Source organism: Opisthocomus hoazin, chromosome 1 (genome assembly GCF_030867145.1).
Source record: "Opisthocomus hoazin isolate bOpiHoa1 chromosome 1, bOpiHoa1.hap1, whole genome shotgun sequence".
Lineage (NCBI taxonomy): Eukaryota > Metazoa > Chordata > Aves > Opisthocomiformes > Opisthocomidae > Opisthocomus > Opisthocomus hoazin.
Genome location: NC_134414.1, coordinates 132778972 through 132799738, shown reverse-complemented (window position 1 = coordinate 132799738; position 20767 = coordinate 132778972). Strand labels below are relative to the sequence as shown.

At 40.3% G+C, this 20767-nt stretch overlaps 1 protein-coding gene across 1 annotated transcript; it reads left to right on the top strand.

Annotated features, from left to right (window-relative positions):
• The first annotated feature begins 1190 nt into the window (after window positions 1-1190).
• Window positions 1191-20006, top strand: LOC104333928 (cell surface glycoprotein CD200 receptor 1-A). Its single transcript, XM_009939498.2, has 6 exons — window positions 1191-1455; window positions 14856-15164; window positions 15893-16144; window positions 16960-17059; window positions 18006-18057; window positions 18945-20006. Exons 1-6 carry the CDS (start codon window positions 1386-1388, stop codon window positions 19065-19067), a joined length of 906 nt encoding a protein of 301 aa, XP_009937800.2. The 5' UTR covers window positions 1191-1385; the 3' UTR covers window positions 19068-20006.
• Window positions 20007-20767: the final 761 nt, after the last annotated feature.

Here is a 20767-nt window from a genome sequence, read left to right as displayed (position 1 = left end):
ATATCGAAAACCTCAGAACAATGCGGAGGAGTGTCAAAATGTTAAAATGAATTAAAAAAATCAAGAGGGGAAAAATATACAGAACGCCCTCCCACACAAAACTGTCGTCAATAAGATGATCCTGGGACCAAGATGATCCAGTGAAATTTCTGTCTTACCTGATTTTCTTTGTATGATCATTATCAGTTTTTTTTTACTTATTTATATAGGACCTTAATTCACACTCCTCTCTTCCAGTGCACATCAATGCTGACCATTTTTGACCACCAGTCTGATCAAACAAAATTACCAGAACATCAGACTACTGTCATCGGTACAACTTGCCGATGTTCAAATGTGGTGTGCAGTCCTGGCTCCTGAGCATTTCAATTTCCTGCCAACTTTGATCTCTTTTCTGTCTTTACCTCTTATGTCTCTGTCCTCAGTGGTAATTATTCTGACTTGTAGCTTTCAACAGCTGAGGCCTTTTCTCTACTGCAGGCCCACAGAACTGTGCTGGGGAAGTGCTGTGGCTTAAGAAAGGAAAAGAAACTCTGAATCTGAAATTACTAGAGCAGTGAGGAAGTGGGGAAACAGGTACAGTATCCCCCACAACAGTATTCTGAAAAAAACAAACAGTTTTTCAGTGAAAGATGTGGGCCAGCTTCAATTTTTGTATTATTTCTGTTGAAAAGTATGTAAAATTTGCTTGTTTTCCCCTTCAAAACTCAGTTTCTCCCCCCAGGGTCTGGAAAGCCTTATTATTCAAGATGGGAACTACGCCGCCAGTAGCTAAGTAGTGACTGAAGAGAGAAATCATTAAAAATGTCACTTACAGAGAAGACTTGAGACTGCTTATTTTTTTGAGGGAGTCATGAGAAGGAATTTTCTTGGAGGCAGTGACAAAGAAGTCATAAAGAAGTAGCAGTAGTAGTAGTAGTAGCAGCAGTAGTAGTAGTGACAAATACGAAGAATAAGTTTCTGTCTAGCTTCCCAAGATGAAGATTTCCTCTTTGATATTAAACTCAGACTTGAATAATCTCCTCTGCTTTTACCCCCTCTGAGCTCTGCTGCAGGGTTTATCTTCACTCATCAGCCTCCTGAGCAGAGCCAATGAACGGAAGGCAGAGTTGTTCAATCTGTTTCCTCAGCGTTCGCCTAGGCTCTCAGCACAGGAAGCCTAGTGCTCTGAAAAGTCAGAAGGAGGAACCTCTCCAGCCTTGAGGAGCCAGTCGATCAGGAGCATGCACAGATAGGAGAGGAATGGGAAAAGGGGAGAGAAAACATTGACATTGGCTGCTGAGGATGCACTGGCAGGCAAGAAATGTTCCCCATGATCACAGCTAGGTTGACGGTGGGATGGATGGAGTGATGGAGCTGCCTGAGCCGTGAAAGCAGACGCCAGCATGAAGATTGCTGGGAAGACCATGTGTGTTTTTGTGCTGCTCACCATCACCAGGCTCATGAGAACAGTAGGTGAGTCTAACTGGGACCAATCAGTCGTTGGGATGGAAGAAAGGGAAATGTGCACAGATATTTTCTTTCCATAAAAGCTATTCATCATACTGTGACTTTCTTTAATTGCTAAAAATTATGGAGCACAACTAAAACATGCTTCTCCAATATCCAGTCCTGCTCTTCTTTTCTTAATGCTCACAAGACTGCCAGGCTTTATCGCTGTGACTTCCATGTAGGCAATTATTTAGTGACCCTTAGCTGGGAATGTACCATTTGTCACAGATAGCCAGTTTACTCAGACCTCTAAATCCACATCATCTGAGAAACTGATCCATTTGACGTATTAAAAATGTGCCTGAGAAAGAGTTTGTGAACTTGAAGCTTTTTGGCCATGTGGTTTCTACTTAAGAGAGGCTGAAGATACTCTGAAATAGGGCAGTGGTCTCTTGTGTCTTTCTGAGGAGTGGTGGAAGATCACTGATGCACTGACAGTAGGGAGCAGTTTCTGGAATTTCGTTCTGAGGCTAATGGACATGGTCAGTATCAAGAGCGGGAAAGGCTTTTGTGCCAAAGACAGTGGCACTCCTAAGCCTTTCTAACCCCATCTTTTAGTGTAGTTGACTTAGTTTTAAGATGGTTTAGGTACAGCAGTTAATGTCTCCCACATGCTGTTCATTTGCATTTCTAGAGCTTGTGCTCTTCCAGACACCACACAGCAGCCCGGAGACTTGGTAATGGAATGAGGGATTACAGCAGCGATTCCAGAAACCTAAACTGTCTATGTTTAGAGGGAGAAGGCAGATAGGACTGTGAGATCCAAATTAAACTAATATGTAATGTGCATGTGTCTGTTCCTATTATGGACAGGTAGAACTAAACTGCACGGACATTAGTTATTCCATTCCACTTGGCCAGAAAATAAAAATGGCTCCTTGGTGATATTGTAAAGCAAAACGAATGCAGTCGTTGTTGGCAGTGAAGGAACACCTATCTATAATGTGTTTGGCTGACAAAATGAGGGATCCAAAACGGTTACTTCAGTACTACCCACTGGAAAAAATGGAAATGCTTCACAAACATTATGAAAATTTGCATTGGTAACCTCACAACATGTGCACTGGAGATACAAAACCTGTCCCTATTCTGCAGGTAAAGAACTATCTCAGAAGAACAGTGAGGAACCTGCTGAGGGTCATACAGACAGATTATGGTAGCATCAGAGACAGTCTACATTTTTGAATACAGCCACTCAAACAGTAAAGGAGTATGGACATGTCACAAAATGTTGAAGAAAATGGGGGAGACAAAGGGGAATCCTACTGGCAAAAATTCTTTTTAAAAATTGATTTTGCTGGAAATATTAAAAAAAATCCAATGCCAAAATGTTGGGGCTTTTTTCCTCACAAAAATGTAGTTGGATTTTAACTTCATGATGTCTTGGTAAATCAATAATACTCCACTTCAAAGAACACAGAAAAATATATTCAGTTAAAATCTAATTTCATGCTTGAACCTTCCCCTCCCCCCTCCAAATAAGAAGGTCACATTGATGAGAAGTTTTCAGCTAACACTGCTCTTCAACTTGTTTCCTTCAATATTAGGGTGGGTGTTCCGAGCAAGATGTAGTTACAAGGCTTTTTTCTTCAGAGATCACAGGCTCAATGTATCAAGCTGATCCAATGTGTGAATTCCATTGAGAGAATTTTGGTATTGTATGAAGCTCAGAAGGAACCATGTCCCCTCTTCTGAAGACTACTAGTAGCAAGCTGCTCTGAGTGAAATAAGGTCATGCAAAAACTGTTGTGTGTAACCAGGCTTTATCTGCATTGGCATTTTCCTTAACATTTCCTTAGCGTGTTGTTTTGTGTGGCTTGGTTAGTTTTTACAACAGCAGAATCACAGAATCACAGAATCACAGAATAGTAGGGGTTGGAAGGGACCTCTGTGGGTCATCTAGTCCAACCCCCCCGCCGAAGCAGGGTCACCTACAGTAGGCTGCACAGGACCTTGTCCAGGCGGGTCTTGAATATCTCCAGAGAAGGAGAATCCACAACCTCCCTGGGCAGCCTGTTCCAGTGCTCCGTCACCCTCAGAGAGAAGAAGTTCCTCCTCATGTTCAGACGGAACTTCCTGTGCTTCAGTTTGTGCCCATTGCCCCTTGTCCTGTCACTGGGCACCACTGAAAAGAGCTTGGCCCCATCCTCCTGACACCCACCCTTCAGATATTTGTAGGCATTTATAAGGTCCCCTCGCAGCCTTCTCTTCTTCAGGCTGAACAAGCCCAGTTCCCTCAACCTCTCCTCGTAGTGGAGATGCTCCAGTCCCCTCACCATCCTTGTAGCCCTCCGCTGGACTCTCTCCAGTAGCTCTTCATCCTTCTTGAACTGGGGAGCCCAGAACTGGACACAGTACTCTAGATGAGGTCAGCTCAGAAGCAAGGCTGAGGTCACTTTATGATTGTTGTATCTATATCTATTCCCAAGTACAGTTGGATAATATACTACTGCTGGTGCATACTAACGATCCTTCTGTGACAATCCTCATAGTAGCAGCAGTGGAAAAGACTCAAAATTAAAATCTTTTCGGTAACACTTCAAAGACTTCTCTAGTTTAACTAAGCAGACAGGACACTTCAGGTGGTTGTGTACATAGTACAAAGGAAAGGGGATAAAGAAGGACAACATCTTCTGTGAGAGGTTCATACAACAAGTCTCTTTTTGCTGGATTAACATTTGCAATGTTGGACTGTGTAAGCTTTGCACCTGCAGCTGTATCCTGTGACAATAGGTATGACTAAGTGCTTCAGAGGAAGCTGCAAGAAATCCATTGTCAGTAAAGAGATGTGATTCTCTATGGTTAGTTCAGTTTTATCAATAGTAAAAAACTGAACTCAGTGGCATTGCATCAGTGCTGGAATTAGAGTGTATGAGGTGAATAAAACTGAAGCAGATTTACAGAGAAACCTGGCTAGAGTTCAAGCTTACCTGCGTACATAACTTTCTTGAATGCTACTGCTTTCATGTAGTTTCTTTCCTTAATATATCTTGTAAATTCTCTTTCACTAGTGTTTTAATGCCTTCTTACTTTCTCTGTCCTAGTGTGTTTCAGTGCTATCGTCTCTGTTTCCTCCTGTTCTAGTTTACTGTGGAATCTTGCTCCAGATACAAAAAATCATAGCCTAAAAAACTATTCTAGTAAACTTACATTTGTCTCCATTTCACTGTTTCTTTGCTTCTCCTATGTGCTGGAATCATTCTGACTTCTTTTGCCACAAAAACACCTGAATCCAAACAGCCTGTTTTTCTTATCCAAATTCTTAGAACAAAATTCTGTACTATTAAATCAAGTAAAATCTTTTCAGAAGACATCTAAATTGCTCTAGTAGAATCTTGAAAGCATGCCCTTGGGAAATTAATGTTTTACTTTGCTGTGATCCAAACACAATGCATCTAGTTTCAAAACCATGGAAACAAGGAAGTTCAGCCTTGCAAGTTGATCACATACTCCATGACTACAAAGCAGATTTTATTTTACTGGGAATGAATGCACTTGTAGAAGTACCTGCTACTTACAACTCACAGTTGATATATTTTGTATTTAGAGGTACAATCATCCAAAAGAAAAAAATGTAGAGAATATTCTTATGCTGCCTTCTCTTTGTATTGAGTAAGAAAATGCTAGGAAGAAAAGTACTATGCTAAAGCCAAGCACTAAACAAGGTATGACTGAGATTTTAACCATATATAAGTGAGGTCATAAACATGTTTTCACAGCAGTCCCTTATCTGTTCTCTGCAAAGTATGAAAAAGAGGGCATACAACCTACCATTTCCAGTCAATGATCTATTTTTGTATAGAATAGCAGGAAAATGTCACTTAAGCATAAATAAACAATATAACTTACTTTATTCTTCTTCTCATGAGGAAGAGAGTAAAAGGCCAAGTTCAGCATGCAGAACAAAATATAAAGCATTCTATGATCACTGCCCGGGGACTGGCTATGCAATTGGTCTTCTGGGCATGAGAAAAAAATTGTACTGTGTACACCTTGTTTTGCATATTCATTAGTATTAGAATTTTCCTTTGTTGTTTTATTAAACTGTCTTTATCCCAACCTACAAGTTTTCCCTTTTGTCCATTTCTCCTCCCCAGTCTACTGGGGGGGAAGGGGAGGGGTGAGTGAGTGGCTGTCTGGTGCTAGTTGCCAGCTGCCGGGTTAAACCACAACAGTCCTTTTTTTTTACTGAGAAGCAGAGGGCCTTTGCAGTTTGTTACACATGGTGCCACAGTGCTACTCTGAAAGAAATACTGCCCAAGGCACTTTCGCATCCAGAGTAAATACTTTTCCCCTAATCCATTCCAGCTCACATTCTGGAAGGACGAAGATCTACTTACTTTGCACACAGAAACTGCTATAGCAGGTTTAACATTTGCAGCCAGACTGATATAATATGTGACAGCTTGTTAAATGAAGTCGTGATTTATTTTCCATTGAGGATTTGGCCAACAGTGTTTGTTCTGCAAGCTGGATGACACTAACACATCATCTAAACACCAACTAATTCCTTCATTAAAGAAATGCACCTATTCTTTTTTTCTACAAAGTCATGTTTATGTTGAGATGTAGCCCGTTTACTTGAGGGTAGAAACAAAACCTCAGAAAGGACCCCTACATCACTGCATCAAATCGCCTTTTTTTGCAGGCACTGTATTGTGAAACACTTGTCATAAACAGTCTGAGCACCAAAAAAAGCACCCACCGTATTGAAAGGCTGGTTTTAATCCCGATTGAGGCAAGATTCTCTATGCTAATTTCCAGCCTAAATTTTTTGTACTACCTATTTTTATTGTTATTACATTTTGATCTGCTGAGTTTCAGAACACTTCTACCATTCTACTCATCAAAGTCACTTGGTTCTTTTTGTGTGACATTTCTGTTCTTTATATTAATAACTCGATACTCTTCCTGCTTTCAACAAATTTCCTTGCATACTCCTGATACAAATGCCAATGCTATTAGTAGAACTCTTGATCAGAATTACTGTAAAAATCAGCTCCTGAGAAACATCATTAGCAAACTACCTTCAGCCTGAACTTCCCTTTAACACTGTCTTTTGCTTTCTCTCCTTAATCCAGTTCTTTATCCATTGTTTTTCTAAAGAGTCATCTCTCCATTCTTCAGCTTAATTTATGATTTTCAAAAGGACACTGTATCAAATTGCATCTCTAACTAGGTGAGCTTTAACATCTTTCCTCTGCTTTCAAAATCAGCTGTCTTGAAGGACTGCTTGAAAAGATACTGGAGAAGGATAAAGAGAATGAAAAGATCATTGAAAAATTAAAAACTGGGAACTGGCAACTGCAAAGGTATATTCCAACTTGAATGGGAAGACTGAAACCTTGGGTTTATTATTAAGTTCTCTCAGTGTGCTCACCTCTCCGCAACATATAAAGTCATATTAAAGTTTGCAATCGAAAAAAAATCCATCCATGCTGCAGACACTTCATACTGGAAAATCAGAGTTTACAATGACAAAGCATGTTTTCCTGGCTGTGTTTTAGGGTTCCTATTTCAGCTTGTATGAGAGGGCAGGAAAGAGATTTATAATGCAAGTGACACTGTAATGGTGGCAGAAATGTGTTCAAAGGAGAACAAAAGAAGAGTTTGAGTATGAGGAAGATAGGGATTTCTGAAGATGGGGAAAAAAGCCTAAACAGAATGAAATGGGAATAGGAGATATTTTCAAGGAATAAAGATGAGTATGGATAAAAGAGTGTGAGTGGGAAACTAACAATAAAGGTATAAGTCTCTTATTTTGTCCTTTTAAAGATACATCCACGCTGAAAAAGCTGTGATTGCAGCTTCAAGAAACACAGTCATGTCAGCGCAGGCCAACTAGTTCATGTATTTCTATCATGAAATTTAGAGTAGTCTAACTACTTACTACTCACCCGCCATGCAGGGCTGGTTTTCAGCCTACACTCTGTGCTGTGCTGCTGTGGCTACATTTTCAGAGTCACAAAGCTACCATATATAAAACTCTGGCAGTACTTTATCAACCCCTAGCCTACTACAAAGCACTTCTATTTGTTTATCTTTCACTTCATTCCAGACAAGCCTTGCTAACTGTCACAGGCGCTCTGTGACAGAGAGCTTAGCCTGTGGTATCTGGCCTCTTCCAAGTGTCCGGTACTGCCCTTTTGCTTGTGACTTGCTATGACTCATAGGATATATTCATTCCAAGATACAGTTAGTCATTTGCTTATGGTATGATCATTGTTTCAGTTCATTATAGGTCTAAGTTTAATACATCAGAGTCTGCAGTGTGTGGGGGGAGATAAAATGCTGTGGTAGATTGTTACTATAAGAAATAAAGACACAATAGGATTATGTCCAATAAAGTAAAGCAGTCTCTACAGTGTGAAAAACTTTTTAACAGCTAAATTTCTGAAGAGGCTGTCATGGAAAATGGGTAATTTTGGGGTCAAGAAAAACTTCTATTGTGGGTTAAAACCTGCTATAAAGAACAACAGAGGCTGGAAATATTTCCTATTTGAAAGTAATCAAAAGCACTTTCAAGCTGTATAGCTGTCTGATTTTTTTTTTCTTTCTTCTTTTACTGTGAGAAAGACGCTGAGAAACAGGAGAAATGGCTAAATAAGTGACACTGCAAAGGAACTGGTGCAACTAGTTATCCACAAGAGCTGTCAAACACACTACGTAAACCACGTTAAAAAAACCAGAGCAAAGTCTTTCCCCCAATCTTTTTCAATTACAGTCATCGTAGCATGACAACAGTAACCAGAATCACAAATGTGAACTCCTGAACTGAGTTTGCTTTTTTCCTGAGAGAAGATATGCCCATTTTCAAACATAAAAGTGGAATCTGTTGTTGCATTGGAATGTTCACTCAATTCACTGGAACAGAGCTTGAGAATCTCCTCAACCATGGCTTAAAATACGCTTCAGCAGTGAAGGAGAGACAATGAGGGATGGCATAATATTATCAGTATTATAATTAGATTAACTTCAGAAGCTGGAGTCACATTCTATGTGCAATTTCTGTGATTCTATGAAATTGCAGGACCTCAGTCTAAAGGCCTCCTACCCTACCCACCTATCATATGAGTTTCCAAGGTGAAACCTGCTCAGGATGGATTTGCATCCACAACTGAAATAGGATGGTTCAGCCTGGAGCTGTACAGAACTCCCACAAAGTGACTCACCTGTTTTCTACATCAGTGTGACAGATGATGACACATCCTCCTGGGCTCCCGAGCTCTGTTCCTTCTGGCTAACAGAAAAAATGATAGCCATTTTCCAGAGTCCACTCATTTGTGAAGAAGACGACTGAAAATGAGAAATTATTTACATTAAATGTGTATATATATGATCCTTCATTTCACCTCTCTTGTGCGCAATGAAATAGTTAACAGTACTGACATTTGTTGTCCTACGGTTATCACTGCACTGAGATGAGCTTGATAGCTCACACCTCTTCAAATTTCTCGTTCTCTGCAGACCCACAGAGAGTGAGGCCTTTGCTGCACTGGGTATCCCCTTTTTCAGCTAGAGCAAGTTGTCAGTTCAGCTCAGCTGCAATGTGGGATTTCACCTTGAGAGAAGTAGCACTGCAATGTCCTGGCTTGTTTCTGAGGCTTCGTTTGAACAGATAAATGCTGACGTGTATGGCATATATGCCCTGATGCATTGGTCATAAACCAATCAGCTATCACAGAGGAAACTTCAGCAACTGACTTTTAGCCATTTTACAGTATGAAAGCACCCTTCCAGCAAACAGCGGCAGAGTGAAAGGTCCAAATTAAAACACTTGCAGCACTGCACCTTCCCTTTTTAACAGAGTGAAGTACTTCGCTTGTTTTGTTCTCCTGCAGAACAGACACACACCCTTTAAATTTAGGGAAATTGCCAGAGGGAATGGGAGACTGTGTCTTCCCTCAGAGCTGATGAGTACAAACCCAGGAGTGCAGGCTGGGGCAGGCAGCATAAGGAGGGCAAAGAAAGCAGATGGGGAGACCCTGGCAAAGGCCTTGGTTGGAGAAGACCCACAAAGAGTGGTAGAAGTGATGGAAAAAGGAGCTCAGAAGAGATCATGTGGAATCTGTGCAGCCTGAGAAGTCACTGAAAGCTGGTGGAGTAGAAGAGAGGACTGGGGGAAAGAACCTGTTCTGTAAAGGCACAGAGAGCAGGGAAGATTTATTTTTCAGGCCTTTTTTTTTTCACTAGCATAGCTAGCAATTCCGAGTCGCCTAAAGAGCTATCACTTTCTAGCATATTGTTTTATGTTCTAATAAACATACTTTTAGAGACTAGACAGCTTTTGGCATGCTCGCTAGAAAGAGAGAATAGGGCATGTCCAACTTCAGCCAACATGAGGTCCTGATTGAATGTAACGCTATGACTGACCAGGAAGGGCAGGATAGGGATGAGGACAATTTATATTTACAGAACTGCCTTTGTGCTGGTTGGTCCCATACCTATTTACAGATTTATTCCTGAGAAAATAAATTTTGGACTGTTTTTAAATAAAGCTAACTCTGTAGTGAAAAACAGTAAGTCTTGACATCTCATTAAACTACATTTTAGATTGAAATAAGGCAAAGAAAAGCAAATCCTCTTTTCTTCAGAAACTGTTATGAAAATGGCTGATGCTGTTCCTTATGATTTAGAAGTTTCTCATCAAGTATTATCCAGACCCAGTCCTATTTCGCTTGTGAGTGACCAGATTTTAGCTCACACAGTTCAAAATCTTAAATTATCTGAACTTGGTACTTTGCTCTGTGGAAAATTAAGCAGAGCTCTGGTTTTGCATATGCTTTCTTGGGACAATAGCAAGCACGCTGGAAGATTTCTGCACCACTAGATAATGTGAGTCAGCACCTATAGAAACTGAAGCACTACAGTCATCCACATGGCTGACAAGCAGGGCTAATGAGCAAATGCCCAGCAGAATTATCAGCCTGGCTGTCCTGGTTTTTGCACTCAGTCCAGTAGGTATCCACAGCACTCTGCCATCACAGCGTGCTTCCATGCCCCATTGAATGGGAAGAGGTTCATAATAGGTGCAGGCTCTGCAGTTATGCCTTGCTCTCTCACCATTTTTTTTTCTTCCTTTGCCTTCAGCACAAAGACAGAGAGTGAGCATTTTAGACAGTTCTTGGGAGAATGCTGATAGGCTAACAGGGTCATAATATAGGATAAAACCTCCTCCTAATAATATATGTCTGTTTTACAGAGATAAAAACTTCTTCTCTGTTCCACCTTAAGAGGGAGGGGGGTGTCTTCAAAGTTATTTCAGAAATACAAATTAATCAAACCTTTCAGGATTTTTTTCATATGCATTCTTCTTCTGTAAATGAAGTCTAAAGATCATGTTTCTAGCAGCATGCATGAGAAAAGAAGCAAAGTAAGGAAGAAGTACACAATTCATATTTATACTAATGCCACTTACCTGCACTCTAGCAATGAAAAAGGGCAGTAAAGTGAAAGCAGTTTAATTTTATTATGTTTATAAGGCCTCTTTACAATAGTAGGAAGGTGTATGTAAGGATAGAATAAACAAGATTTCTTACTAATTAATCTGCCATCTGGGGAAAAACTTCTGCCTTGCTAAAGGCCTTCTAAATTAATAACAAGATATAGGGGAATTCAGAATCCTTCTACAAATTTTTCATAAACCTAAAATAGTACTTCAGCATGACTCAGCAGATTTTAAGCTGACTGATGTGGCTTATCATCTGCAGCGAATGGTACATGATTCATTCAGGGGAGAATATGGCAGAAAGCCGTAGCAGAAAGCACCACTTTCACTCCCTCTTTCTTTACAGTCTTGAAGCACACGAGCTAAGTTGGAGAACTTGTACATTGCAATAGGCTGCTTAGGAGATGTGGAGTTGAAAGACAAGTAAAATGACACTGCTTCAATATGTAAATGAAAGTGTACACAGTTAAATATGCATGACATCATTGTCATTCCTGCACAGCATTTGCAGACATTGTCCAAAGAAATGCCAGCCCCAACACACAGGCTGTTTGAATGCTTAGGTTTGCTCAGTCATTTTCAGATGAGGTCAGCCATACTGATAACGTGACTCAGAGCTCCAAGCCTCTTGGCAGTGTTAAACTGGGAGAGGAAACACTTTTTTCTCCAATTTTCAGACGCATTCATAGTGCTTACATCCAGAAAGCACCATGAGACAAAAGGCTTCTTCCAGTTCCTCTCCTGGTAAAATCACCTGAGTTTAAAGCACACACCTCACATTTTCTTGAAATGCCATTAAGCAGAAAAAACTTGTCATTTAAAAATTCTTCCAGTACAATAATGTATCACAGAACACTGTTGACAACTGAATTAAGGAAACGAGCATTTGTGGGGCTGGTGGGTAATTTGTGTATCAGAAAATGGTGTGAATAGATAGCACTTTTCTTCTTCAGCCATGCTTGGAAATGTTAATTGATGAATCCTGGCAGTATCGAGCAGCAGGAAGCAAAGTATTATTTCCTTTATTAATTAAAAAGCGCAAGTGGGTGGCTTCAGTGAAATACTATCCTGTAATTTTCCTCTTCTACCAGCAAAAAAAACCTTATCAGAATTACCCTTTGATTTCCATACTATACAGCTGGAGCAAGTAATGCATTATAGCACTAAATGGTGTAGTGTAGTGTAGTGTGGGGCAATATTGCAGCTACACCTCCTATCAAACTGCAGGAGCTAGGTTTAGGTTTGGAAATGTCTTCACCCAAAGGATGCTTAAACCTCGAAATGAAAAGGCAAAAACCTTTAAAGGGATCTTTAAGTAGTTAAAAGGCAGTGAATTGTGTTCATTTGGCAAGTTAGAAATAATTTCCCAAGAACACAGTCAAATAGAAGGAAAAGTGGTTGAGCTGGAATGGTTCGTTCACCTAGATTCCAGAAGACAATGAGATTTCAGACAATATAAGTATGGTAAAACCAACTGTAGTTTTCTAAAGAGGTTGATAGTAATGGTTTGACTAAAAATTTGAAATTGATGCTCATTAAGACCATATCTTGTAGTGCTGTGAATGTTCAGGAACTGGGCTTCAGCCAACAGAGTTAACAGAATTCCAGCTCTGGGTAAGGGACAGGGAAACATGTCAAGTCTGGTACCTTTGAGGAAGACTTTGATAAAGGTTTGGTTAATCACGCAAAACTTAGGTATTCTAATTCTTTGCATATTCCAGGTAAACTTTCAATTGCCTCTGTAGTATATCTGCTTGAAAGGTATGAGGAAGTGTTTAACACATTTGGAATAATTTGTGAAAAATTCATTTCTCAGTACAAATCAGGTTGGTTAACTTTTGTTGTCCTTCCAGATTAATGCATGGTTTGAAAGTAGTACTCTGATTTTATCCTCACACACAGCTCTGAGAATGCCACTAATACCACTACTCAGCCCAAGGAAAGCGCTACTTGGAGTTCCACCAGAGACACAGAGAACTCAGAGATCACTGGTCACCTATTAAAAATGGAAATGAGTGAGGTGGTAAATGGAGGCTGGCTTGGACTCCAGCTATGAGTATTATTCCTACTAACTCATTAATTGTTGCACCTAGAAGACTTTGAAAAAGAAAGGTTATTTATCTGTAACAGGTCTTCTTCAGATGGTTATTTATACATATACGTATGTTTTGGATTTGGGGGGTTGTTTGCTTTTAACTTCAGCAGGACCCAAAGGACACAAAAGTCACACTGGTTTACAACCTTTGCCTCAGACTCTTGTTTTCTCTCAGTCTTAAAAGTGCCTCACAAAGGAGGGTGAGCTGCGTACACAAGTGTAAACAACACTAATGCACATATAAGCAACTCGTCTTGAAGAATAGTTACAGGTAACCTTTCTTTCATATCTGACTGTTTGCCCACATGTACCTTTACTGCAAACAAAACACATCACAGAATATTTTATTAAGGAAAAGGTCCCAGTGTAACTAGTTGAAACAAAGCAAAAGAACCGACTGTCCCAAAGGTGGCATCACGCTGAGAGGCTTCAATGGTCAAAGAAACAGTGAAATGAATCTTGGGGTTAGAAACTCAACCCCTTGAATGTGTCAGTTGAAGACACAGTCAGATGAGGGGTGCCTGGTCAATATAAAGAGAGCAAGCAGTCTCATGTTCCATATATGCAAACAATAATCAGTTCTGAAAGCTTGTGGAAAAAGAAAACCTGGGCAATTTAGTTTCTTGGCTAAGAAGAAATTCAGGGACCCATAAGCAAAAAAAACCCCAAATTAAAGCCAGCCCTGGGGGTGTAACTTGTCTTGAACAAACACAGACCACAGTAATAGTGGTGTGGCTCTCTGCCCTTAAATGGCCAATGTGATACCCTCCAAAAAGAATAAGAGGACTAGGTCCAAGATTTTCCATACAGACATCTAGCTTCAAGCACATAGTTCATGGATCATGAAAAGGTAAAAAGAGCACCTATCATGCCTGACTCCAAGTAAGAGTAAAACCCAAAAGAAGTCAGTGTCATGGAAAAAAAAAAATAGAATGTTTCTAAACAAATGCAAAACAATTCAAGAACAAGACATACTCATTATTAGAGAGTCAACATAGTTGATATATGAACTGAAAAAAGTTTCTTTGCAATCTTAGCCTCACAAGCAAGAGGGACAGGCGTATGGGCATATTTTACACTTCTCTACCTGTGTGCCTGGCACAGAGATGGGTGGGACTTACATTTATGTCCTATGGAGACTGCTGCAGTAAAAAAAGTACAGTCAGAGTGTGAATGCGTATGTACACTTTGTGTATACTTATAGTGTGAATGTATATGTTCACAAAGATTCAGAAAATAAAAAGACACCCCTGAGACGTAAGACAAAAACCTTTCCTCCTGCACAAAGCTCCATTGTTCTTTACATTGTGGTCATGTCTAGAGAGGTATAGGCAAAGCCTTTGGCACAGTGTTGGATTTTGTATGAATGCAGATGTGAAAGATGTTTACTTCATTGGTAGCAACAGTCCCAGAGAAAAGTCATTGTCATGTGGCCAAACACAATAGTTAAATTTCTATCATTTCAGTCTGTAAGTGGCAACACACTGGAAGATTTGTCAATAGAAACACACCATTCAGATGCTGAACTGCTTAAGACAGTGGGGAGGAGTAGGGTCCTCCTCCAGTATCTGTCTTTGCCACAAAGAAGAGCCCCAGTGGGAAATTCATTGGTGGTATTGAGAGGGCTGTGATAAGCCACTAGCTCCATTATCCATAGTTGTAATATGAGATGACAATTTGCAGATGACCACAGACAGGGCCTCACGTTGGTGTATAACAGTGAAGACATTTCTTGGTGAAGCACAGACCAGAACTCCAAGGCTATGGGTGACATCCCTGGGCACTTTCTCACACATCCTTCTCCTTCTTTCTCTCCTTCAGGGAACAACAGAGTGTCAGCGACAGTAGGTAGCAGCTCTGAGCTCAACTGCTCTCACAAATCAAATATAACTATGGTAACATGGAAAATCAGCCCCACGGTTGGAGGCCCCTGCACCATGGGATACAGGGCTGATCAGAACAAGACAGACAGAACAAACTGCAGTGACAGCATGAACTGGAAATTCAGACCAGACGGGGATCCTACCCTTGAGATACGGCACGTGGGAATAGCCCATGAGGGAAACTATACCTGCGAACTAGTAACAACAGAAGGGAATTTCCACAAGACGTACTACCTGACCGTGCTAGGTAAGGGACTCCTTCCTCATTTTGCAGTTCCCCAAAGGACCGTGTCTGGGCTGGACATATAAAGCTCCTCTCTGCAGTAAGGAGTTTTCTTGCTGGGATAAACTGCCATGCATTACATTGATAGTAGCTCCATGTCTCCCTTCTCCTTGTTTCCCAAAATTCTTCTGCCTTCTGGTGCCCCCTTTTCCACTGTTTAGTTACAAATGACAGGTGTGAAGCGATTTCCAATGTACTAAAAGAGGATTCTGCATATGCATCTGGTTATCCTGTAGAATCAATTGTTAATACACTAATTTAAGAGAACTAAACATGTGAGAGCAACACTGCCAAGTGATGAGATGTTCTATCAAGCATGAGATGTTCTTCTCCGGACCCATTTCCTCTCATGCTGGCATTCAGATACATTTTAAACCACGTGTACGATGGCTGCTTAGGACAAAAGCCTCATTCAGCCCAGTATGTGGGACAATTCCCTACCACAATGTCCAGGGAAACACCCTCTAATGGTACAAGGCTGTGGTAACTCACCTGAATGGGGGAAGAGTTGTCCAGAAGGGAAAAAGGGGCATGAACTTTGCCTCTTGAGACTATGGCCTGTGTCACTGTAACGGGGTGGCACCTGCAACCTTATTCTCCTCTTTTCCCTGTGTTCATTTTGGGTAAAGAACAAGAACTTCCTATCCCAACTGCGGCAAACTAACTCCGTGCATCTCCCTGATGGTTTGCAGTGCCCCCCAGGCTGGCCCTGTACTGTGACAACCACGGGGACCCCGTGTGCGAGGCGGCAGCAGGGAAGCCGGCTGCTCAGGTCGCGTGGGTCCTAGACAGCAACTCCACCCCCAGGGAAGAAGGCCATGACAACGGGACAGTGACTGTTCTCAGCAAGTTGACAGCACGCAGCACCAACATGACTAATGCAACCTGCATTGTGTCCCACCCAGCAGGGAACCAGAGCAAGACCATAGCTTGCCATCCCTCAAGTAAGCCGCTTCTTGTGTGTCCAGTGTACAAAACCCTAGTTAGCCTCCAGTGCACACACTTGTTCCTTATAGGAAGGAAAATCTATAAAAACTGTAGGAACCTTCAGTGACGTCCCATATAGGCAAGAGTACCATCCCCAACTGCCTTTGCCCAGAAACAGCAACAGCTTGTTTGTGTTCTAGACACTATGGTTTGGTAATGTTTTCTTCCCTAAGAGGGATATCCATAAATGTGGTAGTATTCTTTTGGTAGTGGAAATGTTGGAAACAGATACAAAGCAGTCATGCTCTTAGTGTTAAAATAATCACTTGGAAGCAGAACTTAGCAAAATTTTTTTAGATGTAAATATAAAGTCTGTTGCTCAGATCACGGTAAGAGAGAGAAAAAGAATCAACTCTTGTGTGGCCAGCAGAAACAAATAAATGACTTCATCCTGAGTTGCGCATGTCTGACACTCTGTGACATTTGATTTCTGGTTTTTGCTTTTCTTGTTGCTTTTGAGAACTACTCATGAGTTGCAGTACTGAGATATGCCGAGTCTTGAGAGGAGCTCACATATGGCTTCGTGAAAAAAATACAATGAGTGTCTACTGTGGGATTTGTGCGATATTCTTTTGTCTCTGACACAGACTCCATTTGTGTTTCTCAGACAAGTTTCATTACTGACTTTCCCTTCTTCTGAAGGGGATTATATTTATTTTACAAGCTTGCTGAAAATGTGTGTATCTGCTAAAGCAGCTTTAATCTTATACTGAAATAATAAAGAAACGGAGCAGTAAGAAGAACATAACTAAGACTAATTCTTTGTGTTTAGAGAACAACGTCTTTATCCTGTATGTCTCCATCATTCTTTGTTTCCTGAGCATTACCACCTTCATGGCTGTCATTTACTATTTTAAGCTCCACAGTGACAGGTATGTATGACAGGGTGCTAAGCAAAGATTTTCTAGTGCTAGAAGAAATCTTTAAGTACTGTTTGTGTCTTGAAATTGTATGATTCTATCACTCTGTGCTGCTATGAATGACTGAATTAACGACATCAAATATTTCTATACTGCAGACACTGTGCATTGCACACACCTTCACTGAATAATACACCTGAGTAAAATATAATGGAGCAGAAGCTGGCAAAGGATTCTCATTGCATTGCTTGCTGCACTAAAGAGGACCTCTTCATTCTAATAGGAAACTGGGAGAGTGAAGCTGTTTTTCAGATATAGTGGTAGTCTGTCAGTGTCTCTTTTGTTTAGATCAGGGGGTTGGTTCTGCTGCCTAAAAAGTTCTATCAAATGCCAGAGGATAGCCCAGTGCTATCCTGCCATATCAGCAGAGAGGACAGCAGATTGTATCTGTGTTTATGAAAATGCTCCCTGGGTGAAGGTGGACTGTAACCCCTTTAGGATTGTCTGTGGAGAAAAAAGCAGTTCCAAGGAAAAACTACAGAAATCATTTGTGCAGAGAAAGCTTGAATTAGCACCTGTACTGAAAAACCTCAGCTATGTTCCCTCCCTTCCCTAATCCAAAACTGTTTTTTTCCCAGACCTGTTCCCTCAGAGGTGAAGAATTGGTTCAATACAGCTTCACAAACTGCTAATTGTACATTGTTCCACAGGACTTTGATTTTAATCTTCTGCTTCCACTTTGTGCTTAAGCTCCCACAGACATGAGAAAAGAAGTGTGCCATAATTTCAGGATCCAAAATCAAGGAGAAAGAGACATTGGAAGGCTTTCTGACTTTACTATTGATGACAAGAAAAGGCAATGTTTCATAAACTTGTGATCAAAGAAACCAGGCTGTGATCCAGCCAAACCTATGATTGAGGAAGGAATTTGCTTTAATACTTGTTTTCTTTTTCACAGACTGTGCCACAAAACCAAACCTCTTGAGTCTGCTCCTGTACATACTCCACAGGTAAGGAGAATGATGCAAATTAGTCCATCACCAAATCAGGGATCTTCTGATAAACCTGAAAACACGGTCAGTAAAGGGAAACCATTAGATTTTTACTCTCTGCTTTTAGCAGGGGTTACTGTGTCTTATATGTTTGCTCTTGGCTGTATCTCAGGGCAAGAGCAAGCCTATCACCACCATAGTTTTGACTTGGAACAAACATCAGAGACATGTTCCAACAGCAAAGGCTCAGCAACTGCCATCCTTTATCTTAGCAAGGAGTGAGTCCTACCACATCTCCCTGCTCACATCGGATACACTGACCACAACTGTTATACAAACGGTACTTAGGAAGGATACTGCAATATCATGGGTTGGGGAATATTAAGAAAGCTGTTAATAAACAAGGGGATTAAACAACAAAATTAACAGACACAAGGAAAAGAAGAATATCTCTCTTGATGACCAGAATCATAATGTGCAAGTTTTGAAGGCCACTCTTTATCTTGTGTGGTCAAGAATCAACCATACTCACGACAAAACATTTTTAAAACAATAGAAGAAGTGCTGAGCTGCAAACTGGGAGGTATTCTTGAATTCCTTACACGGTTCTTCTAGAGAACTAGACCCTAATACAAAATTTTTCAGGCCAAAACAAGTGGAGTAGAAGGGGAGGAAAATAAGGCAGGTGAATCAATACCTCAGCTTTACCCTCCAAATCTTTGACAGAAACAGCAATACACATTCTTTGGTAAAAAAAGAAATAGAGATTTTTTTCTTGAGTCCAAGAGGAATAAATATGGGACCACTGTTTCCCACTTATATTCTTTAGTCCAGATGAAAGGCTTGCAGAGTCCTGCCAAACTAAACTATTCCTTGCATTTACATTTTTGGTTTTGCTTTGCTAGGATGACACAATGGAAGTGGAACCTTATACTACTTATGTGCAGAAGGAAAACACAATTTACAACTCAGTGTCTGATCTGACAGTGGGGCAGAATCTTCCACAAGGACTGTCGCTAGCAACATGAATGATTCAACAACACTGGAAAGCAAGAGAGACACTTCATAAGAGGCTGGTTATAGAAAGAAACTTCTCAGCGGATTTCTTCAGATTTTGAGGCAATGTAGCTCACTAGGTCTGTTTAAACACCTGTGCTTGCTGATGAGTCTGTATACTTCTTTTCTCCCCTGTTTTGCCTTCTTCCTTGGGAAAGGAGACAGGTTTCCTTTATTCCTTGGAAAAATGTGACTGATCCCATGCCACAGTTTTTCCTGAAAAAGCTGTTGTGATCAGTCTTCCTATTGCTGTTCTTGCCTGGGAGCCCTAGTTTTGTCAGTCACTTCTGGGCATTACTTTGATGCACTTGACACTATGTTGCAGATTTTTGGGAGATGGGAGGAGTGTTATGTCTGAACTAAAATTAAACACTCTTCAATCAATAGCCACTTTTTTTCTAATGCACAAATTACGAACATAGTGGCCTGAATACTGATCATTACAGAATAGCTCAAATGGCAGAATATATTGCTAGGAAAGACCTTTAATCCCCCAGTTCTGAAAATGGAAAAGAGTGATGAATTTAGAAGGTCATCCACTAGAAAGGGACTTCACCAGCATGATCAATTTACTTGTTAGGTTCATATTCAGTATTTCCACTAGATGTGTTCATTCTGTATTTCAGTATTTCAGATTATTGTTATGATTACTTTTCCATAAGATTCTTTGACAATATGGTATTCCTCTCTTTCTGAAGAGCATTGGCATTAAGATACTGTAAAAGAATTATGTTAATCAAATCTGGTAAGCTAATTTTAACATAAAGAAACATCCAATATTTCACAAAACAAAACAAGTTCAAATATACTTTCTATAACTGTGCAATAATGTATAAAAAGGATAAAATTCTTGCTAATTCTAGGCATATTTATTTTAACTACCACAACTGAAGATTTTTTTTCATTTGTATGTCTAGCTGTTTTATTGATATTCTTTTAAATATACTTACAAGTTCACTTTTTTATATGTAAATTAGCTTATGTATCTTAATGTGTCTCATGTTGAGGTGACTTCTGCTCACCTTCCCAAAATATCCTTTGGGAATAAGTCAAATAAATTGTCCTCTATATACTAGCAGTTCTCACATTTTTTGGATTGATGCCTTACTAGCTAAAGTAGGAATTGGCTTTACAGTAAGAGTAATCCATTTCTAAACTTCTGTTTACTACCTCTTATTTCAGTATTTTAAAAGACTAGCTGGGTGCTTGGTCTGATGGTAGGATCAGAAGAACTATGTTTTTCCTTTAGACCATAGAAATGTCTTTGTCACACGTTGCTAGAGCTTTCTTTTGAGGTAGTCTCCCGAGGGCTATGACCCAGTGCTTGGAAAACAGACTTCTAAATTGATTACAGTTTCTAAATGTATTACTGGTGTAAACAGATACAATTGGTTATTTATTGTCACTCTACCAGCTATGAAACAGCCACTTTTGTCCAGGTGCTCTCTGCATGCAAGTATTGCTTTTTTCCCTTTCTGTGAGTCATTTTGGAATGGAGGGGATCAAAGCTGAATATCAATCAGCTACAAGCAGAAAGTTTTAAAGGAACCTCAGTTTCCAGTGACTTATCAAGCAAGAGAGCTAGTCAACTCAGTCATAATCCTCTGAAATTCCCCACTTTAAATAGGTGTAATAATGGCCAATGACCTTTCTTCCCACCCAAAAACTGTGT